Source organism: Syngnathoides biaculeatus, chromosome 6 (assembly GCF_019802595.1).
Source record: "Syngnathoides biaculeatus isolate LvHL_M chromosome 6, ASM1980259v1, whole genome shotgun sequence".
Lineage (NCBI taxonomy): Eukaryota > Metazoa > Chordata > Actinopteri > Syngnathiformes > Syngnathidae > Syngnathoides > Syngnathoides biaculeatus.
In genome coordinates this window covers 1328499-1351557 of record NC_084645.1, presented here as the reverse complement: position 1 = coordinate 1351557, position 23059 = coordinate 1328499, and the positions used below count along the sequence as shown (strand labels likewise).

The following is a 23059-nucleotide window of genomic DNA, read 5'->3' as shown; positions in this document are numbered from 1 at the left end:
TGCAAATGTATAGCACATCCTACGCATAGTGTTACAAGCAGAGCCACCAATGTGTCAAGATTGTGATTGGCCAATCATTATATTTCTTTTCTTAACAATGAGGGATTTTACTCCATTGCATTGATTGATTGAGTTCACATTAGTTGAAGGAATATATCCCCATTTTGCCTCAAGAGATGAACACTTGTCATGCACATCCATATGAATGACTGATTACATTTTTGGGAATCCCTCTGTGTGAGTACAGTACAGGTAACAACCCTGAAAGTTTGTATGAATACTTGCTTCTTGCAGAATAACAGCACAAGATTAGCACAGGGAGTAGATTTTAAAATATATATATATGAAACATCCTTATTACATTTGGGCCCAAATTGCCTCACCAGTTTAAAAATCCAGTATAGAAAAAAGAAACATTCATCCTTTCGTTATTATCTGAGCCACTAAGGAAATCTTGAAAAATGTAGTGTGTAACTCTACACCTTGAACACTAGAGGGGAGTCTCTGCACATGGATGAGAATGATACTGTACTCAGAAACTTCGATGTTTTCTGCTCATCTTTTGGAATACAAACGACAGGAAATGTTAAGGAGACAATTATGTGGGGAGATGTGGATACCAAGAAACTGCACTGCAAAGTAGCAAGCTTCGCTCAGTAGAGTCCACTGGATGACGATCTTCTCTGCTGTGTAGAGACCGTTCCACATGATAAGGGCCAAGCCTGCAAGGAAGAGGTAAAATAGATGGTAAAGGGTGAGAGGGGAAAAGGATAAGGGGCATTGCAGTAAACCACAAAATAGACAATAAAAGATCCCGACACATTCAACGACACCGGTTAATAGAACCTCATCGTTAACTGGAATATTGTGGACATGTATTTCATCACATCCAACGGTAATTGGTCTATCGATTCCGTTAAATGCTTTGACTTATTGATTTTATAAAACGCTCTGTTCCATTTCATGTCGTTCTCTGCCACTCCTGCGGTTCATTCCGCCGCATGTCACTGCCATCCCGCATGCAGGCGGACACGCCAGTGAAGCTATGGAAACGAGCTGGGCGGGGGTGCTTCAGGGTGGGTGGTTGGGTTGATGGACCGTATTGTCTCCCTGCCAGATAGCAGCTGCTTGGTTAATGAGACCCCGTCCTTCAACCCCTTTGCTGCGTCTTGTCTGAGAAGAAATCATCCCCCCTCCCCTCTCTGACATTGACATTCAACATAGAGGAAAAAGACTATTATTGATTGCCCATCTTACCTGGTTTAATTATATCTTTTGCACCACCATGTTTTATATCTGTCCTTTTGTGCTAAGCAGCATATTTACTATCATATAGTTGTTGCTGTTTTTTTTGTTGTTTTTTTTTTTAAATAATTTTTACTTGGTTCATATGTGACACGGCCAAGGCTTTTTTCTGTGAGCAGCAGTTTTGATCATAAGTGACTTTATTTGAGGAACACTTTTGAAATTTTGAGGTGGTATCTTTTGCAGATTAAGGGATCAAGGGTTTTACGCACAGACAAAAAGACAATTTAAGAGGAGGTGGTGAATGTACACACACAGATATCGATTATTTCTGTACTTGACCCAGGACATGCTGTTGAAACTGTGCCTCCCGGCTGGGCCTGGAGTCTGGGCTTCTTTGCTAAAGCTGTTGCCCCCGTGACGTGACCCAGATAGTGGAAGAATATGGATTCATGAAGATTTGATTGAATAATGGAACATTGAGACAAACTGTGTTTTTTCTTGGTTAAAGAGCAATTATGAATACAAAAGAGGAAACAAGACATTTCACTAAATAAATGACCAATAGTTTCCTTTTTATGTCATCAAAAGTTCTATTAAAATCTCGGACCACATTTTTTCCCCCTCCTATGCGAATCAAAATATACCCACTTCCAGATAAGGTGGTAGTACACTGAGCAAAACTTAGAAGAAACCTGTGGATGAAGTTACGTTTACTATGGTTGCATTATACTGTTCTTGTCATCATAATAAGCCACAAACTGGAGGGTATTTAGCAGAGACATAGCACTCAGCAGGCCTAATTATATCAATAAAACCCTTATCTCATTGTACCAAACACTGGTTGGCGACCTGATGGGAACTTGAGTCTCCAATGGTTGCAGAGAGGTCTCCGTGACATCTCCTGGAGACTAGCCTGGTCGCCAAGGAGTCAGATTTTATTGGATACCTTTTGGTGACTCTTCTATATGCTCAGTATTGAGAAAACCTTTATGTAGCTTAATGTCACAAAACTGCAAACTATCATCATAAAAATATATGTGGACATCTCTCTCTGGCCATCGCCATGTGAACCTTTGAAAATACCACGATTGGCTCAATATTTTGGATTTCATTGAAGTCAAGAATCAACATCTTTATTCCCACGTCAAGCTCTGAAAACAACGATTGCGACAAAATTGAGGATTTTATGGATGTTCAAGGGTTTCTCATTAGAAGGCTGTCTTGGAGAACATGCACAGCATACATTATATACATTCATTTTCCAAGCCACTGATCCTCACAAGGGTCATGGAAGTGCTGAAGCCTATTCCAGCTACCAACAGGAAGGAGGGGGGGGTACACTCTGAACTGGTTGCCAGACAATTCCGGGGCACATAGAAACAGAACTAGTCGCACTCACAATCATACCTAGGGCCAATTTAGAGTCTCCAATAAATAAATGTTTTTAGGGATGTGGGAGGAAACCGCAGCACCCAGAAAAAACCTGCACAGGGAGAACAGGCAAACTCCACACAGGCGGGTCCGGAAACTTAACCCAGGTCTTCGAACTGAGGCCTACAATTCTCTGGCATTCACAGAGATGTCTCCTCCAGTGAGAGCGAGATCTAAGGTACATTAACTTTAATGTCACTAATTTATGCTACATTTATTTTATTTTATCAGGTCCTACCTGGCTTTATTTTGGGGGTCCTTGGTTTATAGAAAGGTCAATATTACAACAATTACACGTCTCAGTACTTGCCTTGAATTTCAGTCTGAAATGTTACCACGTGTGCCAGTTTTTTTATTGCATTTTCGTCTGTATTTGTCATCACCATCTTCCCACTCAACCAAGTAGCTTTGCTTCCAGGGCATTATGGCACATCAACGCTTGTGAGTCCAGTCTAAGATTTTTGGGACCATCCCCACAGTTCAAGTATTGTGAATCACCAAAAAAAAAAAAAAAAAAAAACTGTAATTCGCAGTTGTGCTTTTAAAATATGCTTTCACAAGATGCAGAATTAGAGACTTTTGACTCGCAAACTGTGAGGCGAATCTGGTTATTTCAAGCGTTGCTCTGCTACAGTGTAGAGAGGTGAGAATATAAATGGAACAAAATTATTGACTCCTTGATTGAATAATTCAAATACAAATTTAATTTATAAAGTGGACCAACTTTCTAAATCTGTGTATTTTAAAAGAGCCTGTAAATATGAGATGTCTTTAGAGACCAGAGAGAAGACTGTTGCTATCAATCCAACCAAATGAATGACAAATTGGTTTATATTAAAATGGACAAAAATACAAATTATCCAGTTCAAGGTATGCTAGGCTGTTGATCTTTCGTTCATAGTGTTCAATCCATGACACCCCTGTACAGGTTTGGATTGCCTGTTTTCAAACACGTGCAATTGGCCGGCCATCAGTTCAGGGTGTACACTGGCTCCTGCTCGATGACAGCTGGGATAGGCTCCAGCAATCCCGCGACCCTTGTGAGGATAAGTGGCTCAGAAAATGGATGGAAGTTTTCAAACACCATGGTTCATGATCAAAGTTCCATGGTTTATCCGTAACTGTTTCAATTCACAGCCTTGCAATCCATGCAGAAGTCTCACTTGTCCATTTAGTCACGGCACGTAAACCTAAGCTCTGTGCGTCATCTAATTGCAAATACCTTTGTTTTTATTATGAAAAGAAGTAATAGCTGAACATAAGAGCATTCATGCTTTTGATCTTGCCGTGCAGTATGGTGAAATCATACTTTTAAGGACAAAGAAACAACAATCGTAGCATCTGTGGCAAAAGAATTGACTATTTAGACAAAGTAAGAAACCACATTGTAGAACAGGGTGAAAATTATTGTTAGTGTGGATCAAGTGCCTGCTAGTGGGAGCAAAGCTATAATATACAAAGGGTCTGAGACATTAACCACTACAGAAGGAGTGCTTTCAGTTATTTGCACATTTTACTATATCCATTTTCGACTACACACTAATAAAAACAAGGCAAACATAACTTCTTTCTTGGGCCTGGAACAGACAAATTCTATTTCCAAACATTTAATTGAGAAACACTGCTTTAGTTCACATTTTTGAAAAGAATTTTGGAATTACTGTGACCAGATGTGTTGCTTTATACCATTTACAATGTCCTGCCAGAAGAAGTGATGTATGAGGAACCAGAAGCTACTCTTGAATAATCTGTGGAACGTATAATAAACTCAAGACACAATGAATGAAATTAGAGTGGAAAGAAATAGAAAGCCAGTTCCCATTACCCCTAAGGGATTTTTTTGCAGCCAACTGTAGCCTACATTATGAATGCTTGGATGGAGCAGTTATGACTAGTGTACACTTCAGAAGAAAAACAGTGCAGTGTTGAGAACATGTAAAGGAATAAGCATTAAAACAGGTTTCCATTTAAATACAGCTAAAGAATATTCACCAAATTAAATGTTCTGTGAATTTATGTTTTTGCATCTTTGCACCAAGACTCACTTAGCAAAGCTCCTCCATAAAGGCGAACGGAGAGGCTGGTTGTAGATAATTCATCCTCAAACACAACCTCATATAAATGGTTGGGAAAAACCAAGGCCTGTGTAGGAAAAGAATGACACAAACCTCATTATTACAACACAGCAACATTGTCCCCCCAAATGTCCCTAAAACCAGCCCTCAAAATACATCCACTGTGCCACAGACGTTCCGTTCGTGAGCTGGAAGCACTGTTGATGCCGCGAACACTGGAGATATTGAACTTTGACGCAATGAAGCAGACAAAGGCAGAACTGTTTCTCAAGATCCCTCATGCATGCGCAACTGACCATTCATTCATAGTTGCACATGACACAATGACTGAAAGGCACAATTTGCTCTGCATGTTGATTGGTTAATTTCTGCAACACTTACCATTAAGGCAATCACTGTGAAACCCACTGCCGAGGTTAGCAACCACATCCTAAAAGAGGAGACATAACATAATGGCATCGCTTTTCACAGGGCCCAATTTGTTTAAATACAGTTGACATCTTGAACTTTACTGTGAGTGATGCTGTGTTCAGTGTGTTGACACTTGCTGCTGACTAAACGAGGAGCTGAAATCTCACCTCAGCCCAATTGGCTCTCTAACTGCAAATTTCATCTCATTTCCCAGCATCTGACTTATCTATAAATCAACACAGAAGAGGGAAGAAATTAGTTATGACAATGGACAATTAGTAATAATTGAAACGTTGATAGAAACCCAAATGATAGAGTATTTATTGAAGTCGCAAATAACTAAGAAGAAAGTGCCCTCTTGGGGGAGGGGGGGGGGGTCTTAGTAAACTGCAATAAATAAACATTCAGACCAAGTGACAGAAAATGCTCCTGTGATATTAATTACAGACTGTAAATGTCTTCATCTCCTTAATGAGAGCCTGAAGATTAAGAAGAGATGTGTCATAACATCATCATCTTGTGAATTCCAGATGAGTAAACACCACCCAAATGACTCCCAGGAGACAAATTGTTTGGTGAAAATTAACTTAATCCAAGCAAGACTTCGTATCACACAATGGTAAATTTTAAGTACTTGAATGAAATATGATCAGCTCCATATCACTGAAAATATAAATCAAACATACTTCACGCGCTTTGAATGTCTACATTTAAAATAAAAACCTATCATGGAGGCTGTTCAGAAAATTCATTTTACAATATCACTCAGAGGCGGAAAAGAATCGATGATGGCTTACTTTAACCAGGATACCCTGACTTATCATGGCCATGGTCTGTTTTAACCTAGCACGTATTTCTCCCATTCATTCTGGAATGGTCGTAGTCATGAACATCCGTGAAGTTCCTCAGGCACGGTCATCAGCTAGCCGCCTTGTCCAGGTGAGATGGCTACATGTAACCATGGCTCTATAATTAGCTACATGACCAGAGTTGCTACTGTACAGCTTTGCATGTTTAGTAATCCAAAGTGGTGGCTATGAAATAAAGGAAGAAAGAAGCATACAGTGCGACACTATCACTGCAGTGCCATTCGTAGTATGTTATTTTTTGATTCACAACAATTCCTTCATAGCCCCACTACTCAGCCAGTCAGAGCATTGCAGTTTATTTATGTACGAGCCTCTCGCTTCTCGCTTTCCTGTTCACTTCCACATCTCCTATCCTATAGCATGGTACTGCAATGTTAATGACACAAAAACATCCTTCATCTCAGGCGTCTGGTGGGTTAAAAAGTACCTGAACGTTCATGACAAAGTGAAACTTTGAGAAGAGGAAGGAAAATGTTACAGGGCTGTCGCGTGGGGCTAGGTAACAACAACAACAACAACAACAACGCAAGACTACCTGAAGAAGTATCTCAGAAAAATAGAATAACTGCTTCATTCTTTACCTGTCAAACAAGCTGCAAAAAAAAAAAAAAAAAAGTTGTTTCTAACCACAAGCTTTCGACCCAAAATTCCCAAAAGAAAAACATCATGCTTGAGGAGGACAAAGGCAAAGACACTACTGCTACTTGCAACTACATTCTTGTTTTATGAAGGAAAGTAGTATAAACAGTATGAGACAATAGTTTGTCACAAACAAACAACTTTATTTTATGTTTGAAAGGGGAATGTATAGTATTAATGTACAGATTCTTTATCACCATTGTATTTTTTTTTGTTTTATGTTTGACCAATATTTTTGTAAGCCACAATGTTCTTGATTGTTTCCCCTACACAGGTATTGGGTGAGCATCCCGGCAAGTATTTTGACAGCTGCCAGAGAAGATGGGGCCTGTGAGTATCCAATGAGGTGTTGGTCTCCTAACAAAATGGCTCTAAGTGAAGTAAATGGACACGGTTCTTCACCTTTTCTCTTGCACTGCAGAGCAGAGGCCAGTGTCACAGTGCTGCAGGCAGTACTGGGAAAGTTCATTTGACACAAACTAATACCAATATGTTGCTGAAGGGGTATTACCCTCAAAATACTGACATTCCATTTCCCCATTCATTCCAGACTACTACATTAGTAGCTAGCTGCAGCTTCACCCTACAATTTCAAAGCACTAATACTTGGTCCTTTTTTTTTTTTATGGGGGCTTGAGCTTTTGTCTTAAATGTACAAAAAGAAAAAAAATGCACAGTATGACAGGAACAATGCTGAAAGGACATTAGTACCTACATTACTTGCTTTTTAGCTAAAGCGTTCTGTTACCAATAATAATTTTTCTAGACATCAATATATACAATTATGTACCAAAGAACACATTTGCATGACCAATCAACTTTTGCTTAAAGGTCCACTGTCATGAAATGCATGATTTTTAGTATGTTATTAAATAAGGCAGCCGGAATGGACCCACCCCTTTTTTTCCCCCCACTACACAACATGATTTTGATTATGGCTTTTTGTAAATCGCATCATGAAAATCCTCTCGAGGGATTTGTTTTTGAGAAAGACCAGGAAGTGACGTTAACAGTAGCAGCGCACTCAGGTGGGCTCATCAGTTTATACTAGTTTTATTTGCTGGAAGGCAGCTCGCTGTTGGTTCGTGTTAGACAAAATGCTGGCTCATTGTATAGGTGGATATTGCTCAAACACTCGAGAGGATGGATTTACACTTCATACTTTTAAGAGACCCGATTCGTTGTGAAAAATGGATTGCACATGTGCAAAGGACGAGCGCTTCATGGGTTCCGAATGAAAGGTAGGTGTGTATAGAGCGACTAAAAAAACTGTGTGTGGGGGTGGGGGGACGTAATCCTCTCATAAAGTACCAAAAGATCCGCGTATGTAAGTCAGGGGTGCGAAATGTGTAGATGTGTGCGTCGGACGGCTTCTGCACAGCAGTCACGGAAGGACGGCCTTCGCACGGCCTTGTGGATTGCCACCAGCCTTATCGACAAGGCGGGGCCGGCCTTGTGGATTGCCGCCGCGTTAGCCCCGACGCGGAGGTGAATCGGGCAGTTAGGTGGTCTGGCCGGGCTCTTCCCCCAGTGGCCACCAGTGTCTGGGCACCCCACTTCGTGCGTTGGCTCGCTTGCCACGGTTCACCCGCCAGAGACGGCTCGCTCACCGGCGACGGCTTCTGCGTTGGCCCCGACGCAGAGGTGGCTTAGCTGCGTGCGGGAGGAGAAAGGAGCTCTCCTCCCAGCCCGGCATGGGTCCTCCTGAGTAGGCTACATACTGTTGGGGAGTCTGTTGTTAGAATTGATCTGTGTATTATTAAAATATGGCTCGAAATAATAGGGTAATATTGGCCAGGTCATTTCACTCGATTGTGAGATGTTGTCATCTTTGAAAAGAGCTTCCGTGTTCCATAGCAAGTTGCCACTACGTGTTTTCAATGGCGAATGTCCTGGTGTAACATCTGCTGATGACGTTGCAGGCAATATGGCGACAACTTAGATGTCGAATGAGACTTCCGCAACTTTGCGCATGGATGACATGCTCTCCGCTTATATTTATTTTTTCGTATAGACATTGAAGTGAATAACGTTATATGTATTTTTCACTACAATATCTATTTTAGAATGTTTATAGGCATGACGGTGGAGTTTTAAATCAACTGTGTAACAGTTGTACTGATCGTAAATCGATTACAGTAGTCATGCTTTGAGAGTAAGGCACAAGTATCACATGATAAAATGTCATTGTTGTGTTACTCTCTTGGATGTGACAGTGTACCAAGGGAACTAACCCAATAAAACATCAAAATAAAGAATAAGTGATAAAGGGTACCAGTATATCATATAGTAAACCTTTTTTATATTGCACTGATATACTTGAACAATACAGTAAAGCAGATAGTACAGTTTTGTACAACTATACACAGACCAAACAATGAGTCCGTCTTTCCATCTGTGTGAGATGTGACTTGGTGAATACCGTTTCCTGCGGTTCAATGGGGCTATGACAAAAACAAATGAATATTTGTGGCTTGAAAAATACCCACAGCAAGCTAAGCAGCAACTCATGGCAAAGGATTGACTTGGAGCAACAGCACCGAAGGAAGAAACAGGAAATGAAGAACTAGAGTGCCGTTTGAGGAGAGATGTTTAATCATAGATGCTCGGTCTTGTGATTTCTTTACGTTTCCTTACTCAGTCATAAACAGGAAGAAAACAGAAAATGAAAAATTTCCAGGTGAAAGACTATCTTTCTGAGGGTGCTCTATTTTAACAGTTTCAAAGTGATTAGTGTTTGTGTGCATGCCTTGTCTCATGCTGGCAGACTACTGAAGGGCTGGCCAAAGTGTTGAGGGGCTGGCAATGAAACACAGCCATATCTTATATCATAACGTAAAAAATGCCTCTATCTCACTTGAGCATTAGTAAAAGTAATAGTATTCCTGTCACGGCAGGAAGAGGCAGCATGTGAGGCACTTGAGAAACACTTCCCTCCTTTGTTTACAAATCCACACATATGTGTGCAGTTTTTTTCCTTTATAGAGTAAGCCTTAGCATGGAACTAATGGAAATTTTCTCCTCATTACCCCACAGTATGCAACAATATTAAAATTGTAAACCAGTGCCTGATTTAAACAGGGAATTAACAAAATTTACATTAAAAAACACTGACTTCAGTGTGACTGATACTGATCATGCAATCATTACACTCCATAACACCAACCACACGACTCTGTTAATTCCCATGGATTGTCAAACATTAACAGCTCCTCCATCTGTTAGAGTGCTATAACTGTGTATAACAGTAAACTACATGAAAGAGAATGTGCACGGCAGATGTCTGATTTGGACACATAACGTTCCTGATGCTCCTTGCTGGATTTGCATTTTTATCATTCTATTCTAAAGCATCTTCAGTTGAGTGGAATCTCAAATCACTTTCTTTACCAACATCTACATTGTGTTTGGGACAGGAATGTTTGGTATCTCGGTCCATATGAGCATATACATGTGAAGCCTTATAAAAGATGTACACTATATGAGTTCTATGCCTTGCAGAAACAAGAGACTATACAATTAATAGGCCAATTACTAGATTGATGTGGCTTTGAAAGAAGATACACAGGCTATATGTTACATGCATTGCTTTAAAAAAATAACTTTGTGAATAATGATTCTGATCTGGTTTACATTTCTTAAACCATCCATTAGTGTTTTTGCCTTTGCTGAATCCACAATACAGGAATTTAATCTGACCTTTGATCGGTGGACTTCTCCGTCGTCATCTTCGCCTCCAACTCCAAGAATCTTCCGGCTTTTCAGGCGGCTTATCAAGTCAGTCTGACTGTGCTTCTTCATCAGAGGAGGGTGGGGTTTAGAAGCCATGATCTAAGGGCCTAGAAAAAAAAGCGAGAGAATCAACAACAACATTTTTTCCCCCCCAAGGCAACTCAACTGCAGGAGATGATTTAAAAAAAAAAGGAAAGGATCCATGTGAGGAATTATGAGGGATAAAGCAGAAATTACATAAAAGGCATCAGACATGACAAAATGACAAATGCAAATTCACGTCTCATTTAGAAGGGGAAGAAAAAAAAAATCCAAGGTCTGTTCTTTCCTTCAGATTATGAATAAACAAAAGTGTTATGCCACTGGACGTTCATATCGTATGTTTTTCTTTAAAGTACTTGCCTTTGTATGACTTTCTATAAATTCTTAAATTTCACAATGTTTTTTACTCATTAAAAGCCCAACTTACTAAAATCTCAAACAGTGGTTTTTGTACATCAGACAACTTGTACACGCTGTTGGCGGGTGTGATGTGTATGATCTTAGAATGTAATCATTTTTTAGGATCCAATTAGCAGGATAGTGTTTGCTCACTCTAACCAATCAATTGGACCGTTGGCAACCAGGATAAAAATTGTGGCCATTTTTGCCAGTTTGAAAGAGGGTTTACAACTACAGGGTACTGTAGCTCGGATGGTATTCCACTGCAAGCACAAAATGGAGCTTGAAGTAACGATTTTATTTTGTTCCAAAAATAGCACTTTATCACTGATAATTTTGGGAAGCCAGCGGCTACCTAAAAACAGTTTTGTCTGATTGTCCGATTTAACTTCTTTTCACATGCTCTGTTGAACAACCTCTTTTGAAATGAAAGACTGCTCCACAGGGAAAAAAACTTGTAGATGAGGACACCACATCAAACTGTTCTGTCAACATTCATTCAGCTTCCGTTCATCTTATCTTCAATGAGGTTGTGGGCATGCTGAGGCCTATCACAGCTATCTTTGGACGAAAGGCGGGTTACACGCTGAACTGGTCGCCAGCTAATCGCAGGGCACATAGAAACAAAAAGCATTTGCACTCACATTCATTCAGTTTTACGATGGGAAATTTAGAGACTTCAATAAATACATCTTTTTGGGATGTTGGAGGAAACCAGAGTGCCCGGAGGAAATCCAAGGAGTCACGGAGTCACAGGAAGAACGTACAAACTCCACACTGGCAAAGCCAGACTTTGCACCCGGTCCTCAGAACTGTGAAGCTGATGGGCTAACCCGTCATCCACTGTGGCGTTGCTATGTCAACAATGAAGGAAATAAATCAGCTCTTTTGGGAAGCCAAACTAAACACCCAGTATTTACCTAATAGTATTCAATGACATCTATTTGAAAGATTATCAGTGATAACTTAGTGAATATTTGTTTGCCAGGTTACCTGTACATCATATACGTGTAAACAGGACATATCCACACAGTAAATTAGACTAAATGACAAAAAAAAAAAAAAAGACAGCTGACCAAATTTTGAAATGTGTTGTGTGGGGTGTGCACAGACATTGAGAAATATCTTTTTGTTAGTCAGATTGCTGTCGCTACACATGAAAAGCCGGACAACAGTGGATTCCTTTGTGACGGAGTACATACATCCAGAGATCAATGAAAGCGCAGTCGCATGTGGGCAACCATTCTGGGTGACTAAATGATGTGAGCCAAAAGGGGCCAAAAATAAATGTTTTCGTCACTTACGTTGTCACGGGGGAACTGAAGCCAATTCCAACTGACTGTGCAAGAGACGAGGTATACCCTGCAATAGTTGTCACAAAACATTTTGTTTATGCATTTTTATACTCTAACCCTGACCCAATTTACTACACCCCATTGTAATATTATTTCTAAAGAACGTTTTGCTTCATTAATACATAAGGAAAATTAGTCATTTCCACATTCCAAAGTAAAAAATGGAAAGTACCAAATTTTCACGGCTATATGGCGCACCGTATTATTAGGCGCAAGCAGGGTGGCGCTCGCAAGACAGTGAGGCACAATTGCACCTTTATTTTTGTAAGCAGAAGAATAAGCTTACACTGAGCCCCCCACTACGAGCGGTGAAAGCGAGTCATGAACCAACTCACCATCTTCACCCACAGTTTCACACCAAACCAAAATCTTTACACCACAGCAGACAGAACAGCTCAACCAGCAGACACCAAAACGATGAGCGAAGAAATAATTGACACAAAACATCTTTCTCACACTTTCTCCTGTAACTTCCACATGCTGTTCTCTCACAGGTCCGCTGTTCCTTTATATAACTAGCGTGTCAGCAGGAAATGTTTCCAGTCAGGTACAAATTTTGGACGACAGATTACGTATAAGGTGCTGCGCATTATAAGGCGCCCTGTCCGTTTTGGAGAAAATTCAAGACATTTAAGTGCGCCTTATAGCCATGAAAATACAGTAGTAGTAGAGAACCTCCCCATTTGGAGCAAACACTAGACTCTTTAAAGCGTTAAGAGTCACTTATTTGGTTATGTGGCAAGAGCCAGCCGGTTCCACATTATTTGCAATATACTGTATAAGAATGTAGCTCTGAGCACTGGAATCTTGATCTGCTTCTGGACCAAGACCTCATTAAAGTCCTGGAATGAGTGCTTAATGAGATTGCTAAATGTGACACTTTCCTGCACTCTAGCATATCACACATTCTTCCATATGCTCAACTGCTCCTGTATAGGTCTCCCAGATGAACACTCCTAACATTGCTTCTTGAATTGCCAATGTGGCGCTGATGCAGTTGCCTAGCAACTGCTGATGGTCCAAACAACTTCTCATCATAGAAAACACCTATGATTACAACTACCTTTGATGATGTCTCTATTGTGAGCTACTGATAACTCCACTGGCATTATTCTCAATAGCATAGGGGCTACTTCAGCCTATACTAAAATGACTACATTATTATTCTGTTAACTGGGGACAGACCATATCTTAATATTGAATGAAGCGGGAGCAGACAACTTTAGAACTCACTCACTGTTCAGTGATATGTCAGCTTTCTACAGAAACAGTTGGGGGAAAAACTGCTACAACAATTACATTCTATAAAATGTCAGAGGGGTTAAACTGCAGAGGTGTCAAACTCAAGGCCCGAGGGCCAGATCCGGGTCACCACATCACTTTTTTGTGGCCCACAAAAGCAAATCAAGTACTTGAACTACCACGATTGTTGCTAAAATCTGGAAAAAAAAAAAAATTAACTGTCATATAGTAACAGTTGTATTAATGTTTTTACTGACAAACACCGTTTTACAGTATTGCAACTTGAAGAACAGTTTACAGTATAGTACAGTAAGTATTACCTTTGACTTTCAACTTCAAAACTACTAATTTGCTGTCCATGTAATAATATAAGGTGGCGATCCAATATTTATGTGATTTGACAGTTATAACGACCCACTAAGAGACACTGTAACTACAATGTGGCCCGCAACACTAATGAGTCTGACACGCTCGGGTTAAAAAGACAAAGAGAAAGTCTGCTGCTGGAATGAAAAGATAAAAAAAGAACAGAAATAAACTGGTCTAGGAGCTGATAAATATATGCCCGTAGGTGTAGTTGAGCCTATCTGTCAAGTCTGTGATTAAAGGTAAGAAAGTCAATATCTACCCAAACTTTCACTTTCCAGTCAGCAAAGATTAACCCCTGCATCCTATAATCTAGCTATACAGTGGCGCTTTGAGATATGAGTTTAATTCATGCAAAGAATGCTTGCACTTAATAACTCAAAACATGTATCTCAAATCATCTTTAGGCATTGAAGGGTAATGCCATTATCCAACCATTTTTTGTTCCAGCCTCCCACCGATAAAATTAAATAAGCACAATAGCACTATATTATACTAGATTAGAATAGAATAAAACACCATAACAACATTAAATAATAATGATGGAAGGGAAACAAAACAAAAGCTAAATATTTAAAGAAAGTCCTATTTGAAAGCTATCCTCAAAAGGTGGCTCTTCACCACATTTTTCAAACCAAGAACATTGACTTCACTTCTGAAGTCCATAACTGGGATCATTAAAGTCTGAGTATACTCACCCTGATCTTGTGCACAGCCACAAATTAAAAAATAATTGAAAAACAAAAAAGAAACAATCAACAGAGCCTTGATATAAGATGCTTGCCGGGATACTCCTAATTAAAAGAAGATTAAAATCAATCCTGAAAAACGCAGGAAGGCAATACAGTGATTTTAAAAATCGATGGACTCTCACTTTCTGTTTTTCATGAGGACGCATGGTGCAAAATTCAGTTGAAAATGCGAGCTTGAAACACTATTTTTGGAACGACCTGAACAAAAGGAATTAAAGTAATCAATCCAATTAGAGATAAAAATATTCATTAGAGCAGTGTTTTTCAATCTTTTTTTGAGCCAAGGCACACTTTTCCCCACCCATTCAAAAATCCCACAGCACATCACCATCAGAAAATCGAGAAATGAATCACTCTTGCCTTTATAAACAATATACAGCCATTCTTACCAAAGTATAGTGAATCAAAAAAACAAAATAGATTTAATAGTCATATTTTACTCACTCAATGTGACACCTGTGCCTGCTTGGATTAATATTGAGTTGATATACTGGCAGGAATCAATGAAAGACACAAAGCTTTTCCTAAACAGCTCTCAGCCTCACTCTGGTTTGACTTTTTATAGTAGTCAGGCTTGAAAAGTTCACCTCACAGAGATGTGGAAAATCAGTGCAATGTCAAAACTGATTTGTTTGACAGTATGTGGTACTCCTTGGCAGTAGTCAACCAAAAATTATCCAAAAGGTATTGGTGCAAAGCTCAGCTTTAAAACACAATCTCGTCTCACTTCAGTTAGTTCCTCCTGTTCTTGTAAAGTCATGTCCATTCCACCAACTGATGCTGAACTGTATGGGTCCCTCACGCAGTCAAGGGATTGAATGGAGGCTGAAGAAAAATAAAATGACATCTTCTCCTCAAGTGCTTTTGAATGTTTCGCTATTATCTCCCACAGTTTTGCTGTGTTGACATTTTCCCATTGCTTGGTATGAACATTTCAAGATTATGTTCCACCCCCATTTCCTCACATAGAGATGCAAATATCCAACTTTTCCCAGATCATGATTTTACAAAATTGTTGATTAAAAGAAAGAGAGTCTTGGCCTCCTTTGGCAGTATAATACAGAGACATGGACGAAGAAGTGTTGCATAACGTACTCAGTAAGATGCTGTAATTAGTCATTTTTGACAATCTGTGGTGCTCATCATTTGCTTTTTTTAAAGCATCATTACTAAACAGCAATGTTTTTTTTTAAGCCCATCAATGGAATTTTGTATTGTTCAGCGTTCGGTTAAACACTAAGCTATCTAATTATTTTACAAAAAAAAAAGTAATTGTTTTAATTTCAGTTTGACAGTAAACTTCAACTGGGCAGGCAATAAAAACTGAAGCTTCTTTTTTAAAAAAAAGAAAAAAAAAACTTGTTCACTATCTGCCAAACTGATACTTGCTGTTAAGTGAAGAGATTCCCGTGCCACAAAACAACGCTAGTACATTAAACCCCCGCTACAATGTGGTTCCCGGATTACAGTCTCGCTACATTGCTATTTTTTGGTGTATTATTACGGTTACTTTTTTTCTACCCTTTATACAAAATTTGGGTCATCCATTACTTTAAAAGTGTGCTTAAAAACCTTGAAACGTTTTTTTTTTTTTTTTTTTTTTTTTTTAACTCATGTAAATAGAAAAACATGCCTACGAGGTTTTTAAATAGGGTATATCTGTATCGCAGTTATCGTGGAGGGGTCTGGAATGTAATCGCAGCGATAGATGGGGGGGGGGATTACTGTACCCCATATTCTTGCTTGCAATTGAATCTACATTTACACAATTGGTCCAATAAGTGTACAAGAGGAATCGCCATCTCCATTCCTTTGCTGGATGTTATGGCAGAGCATGTCTTGATGAAATGAAAAAATGGCTAAACAAAGTAAAAACTGTGGGAAATGTGTGAACTCCCCGGGAAACATTGTAAGTGGCATTAGGTATGGGGGAAGGGGAGGAAAATCATCGCACAGTTTATGGGTGTGAAAAACTGTGAATAAATGTGTTACTTAAATATGACAACCTTGCTTTTGTTCCTTCCCCGCCCCAAAGTAAGAAAGCAACATAGCCCACCAACTCACTCACATTTTGAGGAGTACCAACTGAAAAATATAACGGACATAGAAACATAATTTTTCTGGGTTACTTCCAAAGGTGCTATTAACCTGGAAATTTCCCCAGAAGTTGAGAACAACTTAAGTAAACCATACATAAAAATGAAATGGAACAAAGACGGAAACCAATGCATTTATATTGTACATTTCATACACAAGCTAACTCGGTGCTTTACACGATTATAAGCATTTAAAAACAAAGGGAACATTCTTATACACATTTAAAACAAAACCAAAAAAAGAAAATCAAAACAGCGTAGAATGCATGAAATATAAAAGGTGGAAATATTCGAAAAAGCATGAGCAAGAGCTTTTAACCTAAACTTGGGGACGATGCCACTTTTTTTTTTTTAGCAACTTATTCCATTTGTGGGCAGCCTAACATTTACACACTCCTTCACCATGTTCGCTTTCGACTCTGCGCTCCAGTATTTGATCCGAGTCTGTCAATCTCAGAGGTCTACTGGCTTTATATTCCACCAGCATTTCTTTCAAGTATTCATGACCTGAGCCATTTAGTGATTTATAGACCAGTAGTAGAACTTTAAAATCTATTCTACAGACTATAGAATTGGGAGTAATATGCTCTGACTTCTTTGTTCTAATTGGAACTTGAGAGCTGCAGCATTCTGAAAGTGCTGCAGCTGTTTTTGGGGACTACAGTCAGAAGACCATTACAATAGTCTAGTCTACTTCCGATAAAAGCATGGCTCCGCTTCTCCTGGTCTACTTGGAACAGGCAGGCCTTCACTCTGCATAACTTCATAATAATAATTAAATAATTTAGTAATGTACAGTATTTGGTATGACTGTCCAATAATTGACCCTTGAAGGACCCCATAGCTTATTGCCAATCGATGAGATTGAACACTTCTGATGGTTATAAAATAACCCCAATGGTTATAAAATAACCCTTTTCTTCAAAGTAGGACTTGAATTATTTAAAAATTGTTCCACTTAGTCCTACACAAGTTTCTAACCTGTTCAGCAGTTTAGGATCCACCGTATCAAAAGCCGCAACTGAGCTTGAACAAGACCAGAACTGACACCTTTCCAGAGTCAGTATTCAACATTATATCATGTAGTAGTTTGATAAGAGCAGATTCTGTACTTTTACGAGTTTGGAATATATTTATTAAAAAGTTCTGTTACTGGTCTATATATCACTAAATTGTTTTGGTCCAGAGTACATGAAAGAAATGCTTGCCTACCCAGTAGGGCTCTGAGATTAACTGACATGGGTTTAATGATGGAGTAAAGAGTCCAAAGTAAACATGGTGAAGCAGCATTTAGCTATTATGGTGAAAAAAAAAAAAAAAAAAAAAAAATAGAATATGTTGCCAACAGAGGTGATGTCAGCCCAAAGTGTGAACATTTTAAAATCCAGATTAAAAACTTTTTTTCTGATAGGTTTTAGAGTACTTCTATTTCTTGCACTAAAAGATATTCTAATTGTACTTTTTCAAATGTTATTTATGTATTTGAATGCTTTTAATCATGTAAAGCGCATTGAGATACCTTGTGTATGAAATGCGCTACACAAATTTGCTTTGGAAACCTGATTCAAATTTGACTAAAAGTTAATTTAAGATGAAGAAATTAGTGAGTTGATAAAAAATAACAACTGTGGCTATGAAAGGGAGATTTGAGAAGGGTCAATAGTTTTCTAACATAAAATTATCTAGAGTTCAATTTTTTAAGGACAGGCGTAAAGGCAGCTACTTTAAAAGTTTTAGGAAAGTCGCCTGAGTGAACTTTGTACAACTCCATTTATGGGAAGGCACTTCCCTATCAAACAAACTAGTGATTACCAACTACTTGGCGATTAGCAATCACTAGGTGTGCCAATGGAAATTTCTCCATCCATCCATTTTCCAAGCCACTTATCTTGACAAAAGTCGCGGGAATGCCAGAAAATATTGAACTTAATTCACAAATGTATCTTTATCTAAGCAATGCCAGCGATGAATGGTGCCAGGTAAAAAAAATTAAATGGTCTTCCAAAAGATGGCAGAAGGTACAATTAACCCGTGTATACACCTAGTGCTACTCAGTCAGAAAGTAGAAATCACTCATCCAAAAAGGCTTGTATAATCGATATTTGTCAGAGGCAATTAACTACCACAGTTGTGTTCTGCTCTATGGCTAGTCGTGACAGGCTTCTGCAGAAATCCGCATAACCACAAACCACATGCTGAATGAGTGGTAGGAAGCACTGCAATATTGTTCGGTTTCTCAGTGAAGAATTTTATGATGCTGAAATAGTCATGGGTACACGATATGCTGCTGTGCCTCAAACTAAAAAGGACATTTCTGAGAATATAACTTGCCAACATTTAACAATCTTTCCCATCTTGCATTGCCATTTTACAGTTCAATTTTTATATGACCTCTGAGATGATACGCTGTGGCGACCCCAAAAGGGACACGCTGAAAGAAACACACAATTGCTGCTGCAAGCACCTCTGACTGGCATTGCACCTCAAGCCAAAAACACATGAATATCAACTAGTTTATATTATACAGTAAAAGTCCTTGTGGGCAAGAGTGTTTACAATAATGTACATCAGGGTACATGATATATATATTTTTTTGATCACCATCATCGCGATGTGCGTGTGCGCAGTAGTAAAATTGCAAGGTTTGTTGCAAAGTTGGTGGATTGCAATGCAACTCAAGTAATATTAGCAGTGACCAACAGAGGAACCTCTTTGAATACAATACTTAAAGGTCAAGTGTCATGAAATGGATGATTTTTGGTATATTAATGAAAAACCCACAGCCAATATGGTCCCATGTGTTTTTTTCCCCACCACAAAACATGATTTTGACGTATACAGCTTTTTGTAACTCCCGCCATGAAAATCCTCGAGGAATTTGTTAGAGAAGAAGGAGGAAATGATGTAAAGGAGAGTGGCGCCCCCTAGTGAACTCGTTTGTTTCCATTAGTTTTACTTCCGGGAAGGTAGCTCGTTGTTCCTTCGTGTTAGCCAAAATACCGGCTCATAGCATTGCTGGACATTGCTTGAACACTCGGGAGAATGGAATTACCAGTCATAAATTTGAAAGAGACCCTGTTCGTTGTGAAAAATGGATTGCACAGGTGCAGAGGACGAGAGCTTCGTGGGTTCCAAATGACAGGGAGGCAGTAATGCTCCCCAGCTCGACGGTATTCAACAAGTACTGCGGCGGTTTTGAACATACCCCTAAAACCAGCATGGCTCGGCTCCACCTCCTCCTTATATGCCACCACGGCGCAGAAAATCAGCCACACCGGCTGGCTGCGATGAGCCGCGACGGCTCATCTCCGCCGTGGAAGTGGATCGGATGGGGATGAGGTTTGGCCGTGATCGCATGTCATCTGAATATGGCTCGAAACAGTGTAATATTGTCCCAAGGGCTTGAAACAATAGTGTAATATTGCCCCGGTAAATTCACTCTGTTGTGTGGTGTTCTCCTTTTCGAAAAGAGCTTCTGTGTCAGACGGAGTACGTTTGTCTCCCATAGTTACGGTGCACCACGTGTTTATTTGTGAATGTCCGGGTGACGTCACGGACGGAGGACGCAGCCAATATGGCGACCACTTGGATATCGTAGAATGACACTTCTGCAACTTTGCGCATGGATGATGCGCTCAGGTTTAAGGACAGGTTTAAGAAAAATACAATATATATTTTTTCTTCAGTATCATGCAGCCCTAGTTTACAATCCCTAAGAAAGGAGGTCTATAAAACAGAACAGATCAATGCATGGACTTCTGCACATAAAACTAACCCCTCATTTACCATCAAAAGATTATTTTGGTAGGGGAAAAAAAAAATGCTCTTCTGAGAGAAGTCAACTTTGAAATAGCAGAAATAGCAATAAAAGGATTGTCTGCAAAAGACCAGTGGTTCCCAAACATATTTTTAAGCCCCCTTATCGCTTACAAACATTCCTGGGAATCATCAAAAACAGCTGGGTGTAACTTAATAACGATGCTCATGGTGGTTCATGGTATTCCAGACCCCCTTCTATCATAACGCTGCGCCCCCCAGTTTGAAAAAAAATTGCATTAGGTTGAAATATCAATGCATAGTTGTATAACAGTAAATACATTGCTCACAGAGTATCAACCCAAAATTTTGGGAAGGGATATGTGTATTCATTGTAGAAAATATGAAGTGTACCAACATAATGTCACACTTTGGCATTTTATGCTCATGTAACAACCACCGTTCTATGGTATCAGTAGAGGACATGGACATGAACTACTACTACTACTACTACTACTACTACTACTACTGTCCATGTCCATCATGTTGGACAAGTCAGGAGCAAGACTGAGGAAGTAATTTAGGTATTGTGAGTCAAGACAAAGGCAAGTTGAAATGAAGACAATAATAAGGGTGAATTGATATAGTTCAGTAAAATCCATTGGTAAACACTTGAGATTATTTCTAAATTGGGAAAGAATGACCACAGACTAAATGAGAAAAGCAATCTCTATTAAGTAAATACAAACTCCAAGTATAAACACAAATGGGTAGTTGATTGGTTCGCATTGAATAGGAACATGAAATGCACAGTCTCAAATAAAGGTTGTCCGGTTGCAACAGTCACATGCCAACAGGGCATTTAGTTTCATGACCTTTAAAGACTATGTTTTGATACATCCAACAGTGGGTGCTTTGTCATACTGGTATGCTAACTAAATCAGACAGATGACATCACTACAACCTTGCCAACACAACCCCCAAAAAAGGTCCAATACAGGTTTATGTATCGAAAGCGTACAGTACTTTTTCTGATGAATGTTGGCAACATTAATACTGACTTTAAAATCTGTGACAAGCTGAACACTGATGGAAACATGGCTCCAATATTGAAGCAGTGCTAAATGTTTCATGTTACGTCACACTAGCAACATTTGCAGTGTACATTTGGAATTCACTTTACCACTTCTAAATGGTATGCAAATATTAAATTTAGTTTCAAATGAAGAAAATAAAAGACAATTTCAAGACAGAACACCACAGAAACAGCAGAGAAAAATAAAAGTTCAAGGTAGACTAATGGTATTTCCTCTTGTATTGTGTAGGTGTGTTATACGCATGCGGCATGGTGGATCAGCTGGAAAGCGTTGGCATCACAGATCTGAGGACTAGGGTTAAATCCCAGCCCCGCTTGTGTGGAGTTTGCATGTTCTCCCCGTGCGTGCGTGGGTTTTCTCCGGGCACTCCGGTTTCCTCCAGATCCCAAAAACATGCAACATTACTTGGACACTCTAAATTGCCCCTAAGTGTGATTGTGAGTGTGATCGTTGCCAGTCTCCATGTGCCCTGCGATTGGCTGCCAGCCAGTTCAGGGCGTACCCTGCCTCCTGCCCAATGACGCCTGGGATTGGCTCCAGCATTCCCGCGACCCTCGTGAGGATAAGCGACTAAGAAAATGGATGGATGTTGTACGCACTTAGAGAGTTTAGATTTATATCTTTTTTAATTGCTTGGTTTTTATCTAGTGTCATGACAACCCTGCCTGCGATTTATTTTGATGCATACGTGGGTCACACCATTGGGGGATGGGGTCTTCAGAAGTGTGGATTCATTAAGAACTGTCACTGGTGTTGTTACTCTCTCTGGAGATTTCCTGACATGGTTGAAGCATTACAAATGTGAAGTAAAGCAGTGCTGACAGACACACAGGCAGGAGAGGAAAAATATCCTCTGAGGAAGAGCATAAAATTACATCATAGCACAGCAGGGCTAGGGCCAACATCGAAAGAAAACTGAATAATCAGGTCCTGAGCTCTTCGCACAGCAACAAAGCTGACAAATCATTACTGCTATTTCTGTTATGCTTGAACAGACACCTTTAAATAAAACAGCCAAACACCATTACTTTTATTATGTACGTTATCAAGAGCAGAAAACGGTTTCATCTTAGCAATTAACATCACCTAAAGTTTTAAAACCCCACAGCATCACTTACGAAACACTGCAAAGATCATTTTTTTAAAAGCATTATTACAGAAAATTGAGGCCTTGACAATGAGTCAGAGTCAAGGGCATATAGCGAGACCAGATTTCAAATGCTTGTTGCCCACGGTACATGAGTGGAATCTAATTAGCCTGTCTTTTATGAAAAATTAGTGGATAAAAATCGCAAATCCTATCCAACTGATTCCCCTCTCAAGACAGCTTGTGTATTGAAAATGTTTTGCATTTCTCCGGTTAGCACAGAACACACATTACACATTTGGCACTGCGAATTAGCGGTTGATAAAATGAATGCACAATTTTAACATCAGGTACTTCTAACAAACTGCACAGGCAATGTGTAAAGTACCATTCTAGGATTATTAACAGATATACAAGTCATAGTTAATGAGTCTAATAGACATATTCATTCATTCATTCATT

General features: G+C 39.4%; 1 protein-coding gene across 1 annotated transcript in view; it reads right to left on the bottom strand.

Moving 5' to 3' along the window:
- Window positions 1-23059, bottom strand: part of LOC133502444 (tumor protein p53-inducible protein 11-like) — a 44592-nt gene that overhangs the window by 2158 nt on the left and 19375 nt on the right. Inside the window, exons 3-7 of the mRNA XM_061823241.1 lie at window positions 10373-10512; window positions 5333-5391; window positions 5136-5184; window positions 4725-4821; window positions 621-722 (exon numbers count right to left, since the gene is read on the bottom strand). Of these exons, the coding sequence (XP_061679225.1) occupies window positions 621-722; window positions 4725-4821; window positions 5136-5184; window positions 5333-5391; window positions 10373-10501 (436 nt within the window). The 5' untranslated portion in view covers window positions 10502-10512. The remainder of the gene's footprint in view (window positions 1-620; window positions 723-4724; window positions 4822-5135; window positions 5185-5332; window positions 5392-10372; window positions 10513-23059) is intronic.